Below are 9,039 nucleotides of genomic sequence, written 5' to 3'. Positions count from 1 at the left end.
CCTCATTCCACCGGAGACCCAGAGTGTAGCCTGCTGTAGGCGTATAGCACAATCCTCCAGAGTTGCCCCCTGCAGAAGGGAGCTGCCTTGTTTAAGATTTGGCCATCTTCTTTGTTTGACTGCATCCAAGAATGGTTGATGTGGGGGTACAAAGGTCTGCTCCCTTACCTCAATGGGGAACAGTGATCATGGGCCTTCCCAGCTCCACATCTGCTGCAATAGCAAGGCATTCAACTCTCCTCTCTGCTCACCTGCTGCTGGCACTCACAGGAGTTGTTCTGGAGAACACTCCCCAGTAAACCTCTTGTGTGCAAGTAGCCCTAGACCCCAGGCTCTTTTAATTTTTTAATTTTTAAAACGTATGTATTTATACATACATACACATAGATACATACATATATACTAGACCCCACACTCAGCCTTTAATGCTGCCTCCTAATAACAATCCCTGGAGGGCTGTGGGGATGGGAAGCTGTAATGCCCCTGAGGGAAAGTGGAGCTGAGGAGCGAGGGTGGGGAGGCATTTATTACCTTTATCTCAGAGCTAATAACTGCTTAAGCTGAGGGTCATTCACCAGTTACAGAGGCAGCAGGCTTTTTTGTTTCTGTTTTTGGTAGTGGAAAAAGCACGGTAACTTCAGATTTGAATTTTGGCACCAACATTAATTAATTGTTTAACTTTGAGCAAATTATTTAACCTCTGAGTCTTTGTAACAGTACCTGGCACACAACAGGTATAAAGTCCATCTCTCCCCCCCCCCACCCCCCACCCCCATGGTTTATTTCCGGCTGTATCTCGGGCAAGTCTAACTTTCTGATCTCAGACTCTTCATCTGGGAAATGGGGATGACGGCAAGGAAGGTCTTAGCACCGCGGCCAACCGGGTGGGCGCACAAACAGCTGTCCGAATAATCAAGATGCCACCCTGGCAGGGTTGCGCCTTGTGCCCTTGCCCTGCAGTACCCAACGGGTCCAGACTTTTCCAGTGACCGACACCACACGTGCCTCCCACCCAGACCCGCAAACCCACCCAAATGAGTTGGTTTCCGGCTTTTCCCAGAAGTGGGCTAGTGTTTCAAATTTTTTCCCTTCTAAACAGGGCATGCGCGTCTCCTCCGACCGCCGTTGTTCTGCCGCTTCTCCCTCCCCACGCGCGGAGGAGGGCCGGGCCCCGTGCGCCCCGTGCGCCCCGTGCGCTCGGGGGGGGGGGGGGGGGTTGTAGAAAGCTGCTGCGCGCTGGGCAAGGCCCCCGCAGCCCGCGCCTGCCGCCTCCCCCCGCCCTCCGCGCCGCCCAGCCCTGCTCTCCGATTGGCCAGCGGCGCGCGGCCACGCCCCCTCCTCCCTCCGAGGGAATAAAGGCGGCGGGAGCGCCTGTTCGCCGCATTCCCGTTTTATACATCCTTACCTGCTCCGGCGCACCCCAGCTGTCACTGCCCTCCGGCTTCCCTGCCGTCGCGGTGCCCGCTTGAGCCGCCACCATCCTCCGCACGACGTGCTGTGCTGCTCCCGCAACCATGTGCCGGACCCTGTCCGCCTTCCCTACCACCTGCCTAGAGAGGTAAGAGGAAGCTTGTCCCGGGGAGCTTGCTCCAGTCCCCGGAGCGGGAAACCCGAGTCCCTCGAGGTCTTAGGGAGTGAAGGGCCAGCCTGGGGGTCCTGGGTGGGCTGCAGAGTGGGCGCTCGTGACTCGGGCGGAGGAGCAGAGGAAGAGGCTACGTGGATGCCGTGTGCTCAGATGCTTCGCTTAGGGTCGAAGAGAGGAGACGCGCCAGGAGAAGGGGGCAAGGAAAGGCGAGGGAATCAGGGTCCCACTGTTTGCTGGAATCCCTGACCTCAGACAAACGGCAGTCTCTCTCAGGTGGCCTGAGGAAGACTCCACAGCTCTGAGCTAGAGGCATGGCCTCCCCTGCCCCTGGGAAGGCAGGGAGATGGAGCGGTTTTTCAGGTCCCACTCGTTGGGGGGGGGGGGGGGGGCGCACTTCCCAGGAAGTCGCACCATAGTCTCCAGTCCTTATGGTGGCTGGGAAGGAAAAGGCAAAGTTGAAGGCAAGAATCCTTTCCATACAGATCCGGAAATACTCCTGGGAGTGCTGAGCTGCCTTCTGCTATTCATCAGACATAAGGATAGATCCGTGTGACTTAAGTGGGAAAAAGCTTATATATGCAGTACTGTAAACCCAGGTGGGGAAATATAAGTCCTGCCTCGATTCCATCATGTGGTTGTTTCTGTGCTGATGATGCTAATGAGAGCAGCAAAGTTTGGGCTGTGGCAAAAGCTGTGTCCCAAGAATCCCTGCAGCTGGAATTTGGGTGGTGCCAGTTGAGCTCTGCTGGGACCCCATAAATCTCTCCTCACTGGTTAAAAGAGAGGAGATTCCTTACATGCTCAAACATTACCTTCCAGAGCCAAAGAGTTCAAGACACGTCTGGGGATCTTTCTTCACAAATCAGAATTGGGCTCCGACACTGGGAACATGGTCAAGTTTGAGCCGGGCAGTAAACACAGCAAAGAGAGGTAAGTCCTAAAAATAGAAAACAAAAGCAAGGAAAAGGAGAGTTGAATCCTTCTGACCACCCAAGGACTCCTAGAGGGGACAGAGCCAGATTTAGGAAGGAGTCATAAGAGGGAAAACACAGAGAGAAACCAGGATATTCTGGTGTAGACCTGGTAACTCCGTCCTGAATTTTGTTAATGGGGCTTGTTGTGGTCTGGCTGCCTGGCGGGTGGCTCCAGGATCCAAGGCCATCCACAGATGGCTGCTCCCGGGTCCTGAATATCTACTTGTGTTCTCACATCTGCAGATGTGCACTGCCTATCTAAACCAGGGCCAGGACCAGGTCCAAGATGGCATGATTTTACTGCCATCAGCTGGGACCTTGCCTAGAAGCGCCCCCACCCCATGTGGAGCATCGCCGGTGGCCAGACGCTGTCCCAGGCTCTGAGGGTCTGGGAGGACATGGTCACTATGCATGAGGTCTTTTGTTCCCCTTGAGAGATGAACAAAATAGAGTCTGAGGCAGGGGGGGGAGGGAAGAATAGAAGAATTTGGGGACAGGAAAGAGACGGCCTTAAGATGTATTGGCTGAGGACAGAAGGAACCTTAGCTACAGTTTATGCTTACCAAATTCCTACTGCCTCCCCTAACCCCAAAGATACTGAGGCGTCAGCTTCCATAATCACCAAGCAAGCCTTTGCGTGAATTATGCAACTTCCTAATAAAGTCCTGGCTAGGATCTGTGCTATGCATTGGTTTGTTGATGTTTGTTTGCTTCTTTAATTAAAAAAAAAATCTTGATCCTTCTTTTTTTTTTTTTTTTTTTTTGTAGCAGAAACTTCTCCGAAGATGTGCTGGGATGGAGAGAGTCGTTCGACTTGCTGCTGAGCAGTAAAAGTGAGTAGGACCACGTTGTGGCTGTCTCTGGATGGCACGTGTATATGCATGTGCTCTGCAGTATACACATGAGGGATGCTGAACGCGTGGGCAAAATAATAGTAGCAGTGAGAATAATAATAATGATCCCCTAGTGTGCCAGCCTCTATTCAGAACACAAAGGCAGGTCCTTGTTCAAGAAAATTGCATCCTAAAAATAGAGCCATTAACTGCAGTGGCTGTCTTTTCTTCCTTTATTCCCTCTGTCCCCTGTTCTGACCTATCTCCTTTTCCTTCCTCCCCACCACAGATGGGGTGGCCGCCTTCCACGCTTTCCTGAAGACGGAGTTCAGCGAGGAGAATCTGGAGTTCTGGCTGGCCTGTGAGGAGTTCAAGAAGATCCGCTCGGCTGCCAAACTGACCTCCAGGGCTCAGAGGATCTTTGAGGAGTTCGTTCGCAGAGAAGCCCCTAAAGAGGTCAGAGCCCCGCCATATCCCATGGACCCTACAGACCCTGTCTGCTCCTTCCCCACTGAGGATTGGGGGTTGTGGGGGCCAGGAGGAGAAGGATTGGGTCTAGAGGTAGACTGGTCTTATCTGGCAGAGGGAGGAGTGGGTTTCTGTGTTGGGAGACCAGCAATGACGGGCTCCCTCCTGCCCTCGGTGGTGGTGTACCTCAGACGCACCATGGGGCAGAGTGGGTTGGAAGATGTTTGGGCTTCTGTCCACACCCGCCTTTGTAAGCCAAGCCCCCAGCAGAGGGTCAGCATGCTTGCGCAGCAGGGAGACCTGGTTGTCACGGGGCTCTTAGGTAACCGGGCTTGGTCACCTGGCGGGCCTGCCTGAGGCCGCAGGTTCATGGTCAGTGAACTTCTGCCCGGCAGCCGCATCCGATAAAGATCATGAGGCCACCTGGTGGAGAGAGGATAGTAATTCTTCCTGTTGCATCCTGTTTTTATTGTCTAAGCAGTTTTTATTCTACATTATTCCGTGATTATTTGTTGAACAACCGTGACATACAACACACTGCCATAGTCATTTGGGCTAGAGCAGTGAACAAAGCCAAGTCCTCACCCTCCTGGGACTCATGTTCCAACGGAAGGAGATGACAGGAACCAAGGGAACACATGAATATATTATGCCAGAATGGTCTGGGCTCCTGTTAAAAATTCAGCAGGATGTGAGAGATGGGGAATACCAGAGGTTTGGGATGGGGAGGTGAGACCTTTCCATTCTATAGAGGAAGTCAGGGGTGGGTTCTCTCATAAGGTGACATTGGAGCAGAGACATGAAAGAACTCAGGGAGGGAAAAAACCATGCCAGCACAGGAAACAGCAGTGGCCAGAGGGTGGCTGTGGTCTCATGAAACAACAAACAGGCCCGTGTGGAGCAGGGGAAGGAGGGAGGAGGGCAGGTGAGGTCGGTCCGGCAGATGGCCACGTGTGGGCCCAGCAAGGACTTTGCCTTTTCCTCTGAGCGAGGAGGGAGGACAGTGGGGCGCTGTAAGCAGAATTAAAGGATTGCTCCGGCTGCCGGGTGAAGGATCGACCCTGGGAGATGGGGTAGAAGAGAGAGACCGGTTAGGAAGCTCCCGTGATAATCCGGGAAGGAGGTGACCAGGACAGGGATGGACGTCGTTTCAGAAGAAGGGGGAGAAAAGAGGTTGAGTCCTGGTCCATTCTTAGGACCTCACCGTGATCTTTGAATCCGAATGCCGGGACAGGCACAGAGTTGTAAAGCCAGTTAAACGACAGACTCAGGGGACCTGGGTCCAAAAAAGAACAAGATTTTTTATTTCCATTGCGTCACCCAACTCCTAGGCAGAGTGCTAGTCTTTCCACAGCCCCGGCTGCCCTTCAGCCCTCTCTTAGCCTCTGGCCTTTCCCCCTCCACCTCTCCGCTCACTGCTGTGCGCTCCTTCCTTCCCGCAGGTGAACATAGACCATGAAACCAGGGAGCTCACCAGGACAAACCTGCAGGCCACCACAGCCACGTGCTTTGATGTGGCTCAGGGCAAGACACGCACCCTGATGGAGAAGGACTCCTACCCGCGCTTCCTGAAGTCGCCTGCGTACCAGGACCTGGCAGCCCAAGCCTCAACCGCCTTGGCCGCCCCATGCAGCTGCAGCCCCGCCGAGCCCTTGCACACCTGAGCCTCCGTGGCAGCCAGGAAGCCAGCCTGGAAGAGAGGTGGAGCCAGCATTCCCCAAGGCCGCCCCCTTGCCTGGGAGGCAGGTCCTGCAAAGCAAGCACACGGAGCGGGGGAAGGAAACAGCCACTGCCGCAGCCTGTTTTTTTGGAAGCAACACCCTCTCCTCCAGATACTGTGGGACTAAGTTCTACGTGTGAAAGGGTCGCTCCCCCACTTCCAGTCCCTGTGACTGAATCCTGAAGATGAGGGTGGGATGGGGTCCCAGGGAAAAGGTGCACATCCTCACGGGGGCAAGGAAACATGTTAAGGTGGCTCGGGGAGCATGTTGATCAGTAAAGGGGGACTTGCAGGTGAGCAGAAGGAAGACAATTGATCTGCTGTTTTACGTGGTGTCGGTTGACTCTGATCCCATCATGTTTTCCTCATTCCCAGACCGTTCTGGGCTCAGAAGGGAGCAGTGGGCGTGAGGCTTCCCCATCTGCCCTCCTCACCTGCCTCCGGGCTGCCCAAGGGTCCCTGAGGTTGCCCTTCTTAATATCCTGTGTGCCCAGCCTTATTAGATGTGTCAAGGCCAAGGCGTCACATGGGACTCTTCCCCAGGGTGAGATTTTCATACCTCAGCAGCTGACCTCTGAGCCCCTTCCAAGTCAGTAGGGAGCCCTCAAAGGAGGCCTTCTTGCTCCTTTGAAGTGACACTTGGTGCTTTCAGTGGCCTGCAGGTGGGCGCCCGGCCTGGGTGTGCAGGGGCCAGCTGGGAGGCGCGCCTGCCGACCAGCCTCTCACGGGCTGGGCCCTCCCAGCTCTGCGCTCTGGAAGGTGGTCCGTGAGGACAGAGGCGGGCGGCCCCCGGGTGAGCAGCTAGCCCAGTTCTCTGCCCGCAGCTGTTCGGTGCGACCCTGGTCTCTGGGCACAGCTGTGTTCTGGGACCTGGTGCTGGGAGGTGCTGTGGACCGAATGACTAGTCCTGGAAACTTAGGGATTTCTGGCTTTTTCTCACCCTTGGTGTGTAGCTCCCAGGAGAAAAGGATCAGAAGAAACAAATCTCCGCTTTCCAGTTCCTCAGAGTCCTGTTTCAATTTTAAGCCAACGTTTTTTATATGAGAATAGGGGGAAAGAATTGCTCCAGAATAGAAGGGTGCTCTCATGCTTCTTCTCTGTGAATGTGAATGCCCCTACGGGACGGTGTCAGAAGAGGTGCCCAGGGACCCCAGTGAGCCTTGGGTGGAGCATAAGCCGGGAGTGGAGGTGGGGGAGAGAGGCTCCTGGGAAGGACACCACTGGGTGGGGATGGGGGATCAGAATCTGCTTGTCACCTCAGATTGCGTTGCCGGACAAACATTCCCTCGTGGGACTTGTGCGCAAGGGACGAGCTGGGGAGAGGGTGCCCGCGGGTCATGAACATCGATTGTTCTCTCTGCACTGTGAGCTGCTCCAGCAGAAAATTATTTAAGTCTAATGTATTGTTATTTTTGTGACTAGTGTCGTAGCATATTACTGTTACTGTTGTTGCTATTGTTATTTATTATTGTAATTTCTGTTGGCCTGGACTGGGGAATCCCAATAGGAGCTGGCAGCCTGACCTCTCCCTCTCGCTATGGGGCTCTACCTCTGACCCTGCTGGGACTCCTTCGAGCCTGTCAGGCGCTCCTCGCTGTTTAAATATTTATTTATTGTTGACAAATGGAGCTGGTTTCCTGGATATGAATGACGTACCCGATCCCCATTTTCTTGGTTCAGCATATTATATTCTTGTAAAATAAAGGTTCTGAGATCCTGTTGCTGAGGGCTGTTTGTTCAGAGGAAAGGTGGGAAAGCAAGTGCGGGGGTGGGGTGGGGGGTTGGCCCCTGGAAATCCCGCAGGACGGATGAGAGCTCCGTGAGTTTGACATCGGAAGCAGAAGCACAAGTGAGGCGCCTGGTGGCTGACGGAAGAGAAGGGGAGTGTGGGGACAGGCGGTGGCTGTGGTGATGGGTGCCTTCCTTTAGCTGTGAACAGCGAACATGGGACCGGCCAGGTTGAGCCTGTAATCGCCTCTGCGCCGCCGCCTCCTCCGCCTGGCAGGCACACACCCGGTTTCTGCCTGGAGCAGCACTCAGTCAAGTAGCCATAGCATGTGATTTTTGTGGCATTTTCATTTCTGTCCATTTTCAATCTGAATTGACATTCTTTCATAGTTTCATATAAATGCAGAGGAATAGATATTCTTTAATAATTTCATGGAAGCGTTTGAGATGAGCCACCCCGTTCCTTAGCTGGGGAGTAAGAGGTTTGAGCTGAGTCTTGAAGGATTTGGGTTAGGTTTGCAGGCATCAGACCTGCTCTTCACCTGTCAATTGCCTGCTTGTTCTCCCTTCTTTTCTCATCCTACCAATTCCTATCAATTTTTCCTGATTACCTCTAGCTTGTAACATTCTCTCTTCTCTAGTTGGAAATACCCGCTTGTACACAGATCTGCATCTTATAGTGACTTTCATTTCTCCCCTGTTGCTAGTCAGGGTAAAGTGAGAAGACTTCGGGTGTGCTGGGTAGGAAACCCCACAGAACTGCCCCCCACACCCAGCTCTAAGGGGTGAGTCTGCGGGTGAGGCCAGGAGGGATAAGGATGCTTGGGGGACCTGGGAGGGAAGATGGAAATGAACACTGTGGCAGGCCCTCACCCCATTCAGTGTCCCAGCAGCTCGGCGAGGAGGTCTGACCACCCTATACCACAGCTGGGGAGCCAATCCTGGGAGGAAGGGGTGCGCCCGGGAAGTGAGTGGCAGCAAGGGGATCTGAACCCTGTCACCCGGGGAGGAGCTCAGCCTGGAGAGCTGGGTAGACGGGCTTGACTAAGGAGGAATAGAAAAAGAAAAGAGCCTAAGGCAGCATGGAGGTATGAAAGAGGGGCATCGGTGCATTCCCCCCTCGCTACTTTCCTCCCATCCTTTTGCCCGTTATCATGAGTGTATTGACTGTGTCTTGTACGCTGAACAGAAAACCATAAGTAGTTGTCATTGTGCCATCTCCTGCAAGTGGCCTCATTTAATGGTTGGGTGGGGGATTCTGAAAATGTTCAGATAAGGGCAAAAATGTATATTTTTTCCAGTAGGAAAAGATGGGTGTAACCAGAGAGTGAGCTAAAAGGGCTGGTGGACACCGATAATCGGGGCTGGTGCTTAATCCGGGAGACCCTCCCGCCAGGCTTGTTCCCAGCTAATGCCTCCCATTCAACTCCCTTGCACATACAGGATGGTCTCGGAACCAGTGGTGGTGTCCCCTGAAGGTGGGAGGCACATTGTAAGAAGAGTAATTCTTCACTCAGCCATAGATCTTCTGGTTGCCAAGCCCAAAACAGTCCCACCCGGTGTTGGTTCTCAGAGAGCCTGAGTGATGCAATGAGGATCACACAGCTAGCAAGGGGGGCCCCCATGTCTTTAGACTCACTGGCTCCATCCTCTTCCCCTGAGCGCCTCAGGTTTCGTCTTAGTAGGCAAATATGATCCAACTCCTAGGGGCCCTTCCACCCTGCTCTCTTG

The 9,039-nt window shown here is 53.8% G+C and overlaps 1 protein-coding gene across 2 annotated transcripts; it reads left to right on the top strand.

Moving 5' to 3' along the window:
• Window positions 1-1,401: 1,401 nt before the first annotated feature.
• RGS16 (regulator of G protein signaling 16) lies at window positions 1,402-5,648 on the top strand. Of its 2 annotated transcripts, XM_077157190.1 has the most exons (5): window positions 1,402-1,558; window positions 2,405-2,515; window positions 3,328-3,392; window positions 3,682-3,848; window positions 5,303-5,648. In XM_077157190.1, exons 1-5 carry the CDS (start codon window positions 1,515-1,517, stop codon window positions 5,522-5,524), a joined length of 609 nt encoding a protein of 202 aa, XP_077013305.1. In that variant the 5' UTR covers window positions 1,402-1,514; the 3' UTR covers window positions 5,525-5,648. The 2 variants fall into 2 exon arrangements, with proteins under 2 accessions (XP_077013305.1, XP_077013304.1); XM_077157189.1 differs by lacking the exon at window positions 5,303-5,648 and having other exon boundaries at window positions 3,682-4,752.
• Window positions 5,649-9,039: the final 3,391 nt, after the last annotated feature.

This window comes from Tamandua tetradactyla, chromosome 4 (assembly GCF_023851605.1).
Source record: "Tamandua tetradactyla isolate mTamTet1 chromosome 4, mTamTet1.pri, whole genome shotgun sequence".
Classification (NCBI taxonomy): domain Eukaryota; kingdom Metazoa; phylum Chordata; class Mammalia; order Pilosa; family Myrmecophagidae; genus Tamandua; species Tamandua tetradactyla.
Note: the sequence above shows the minus strand (reverse complement) of the source record. Positions and strands in the feature narration are given on the sequence as shown.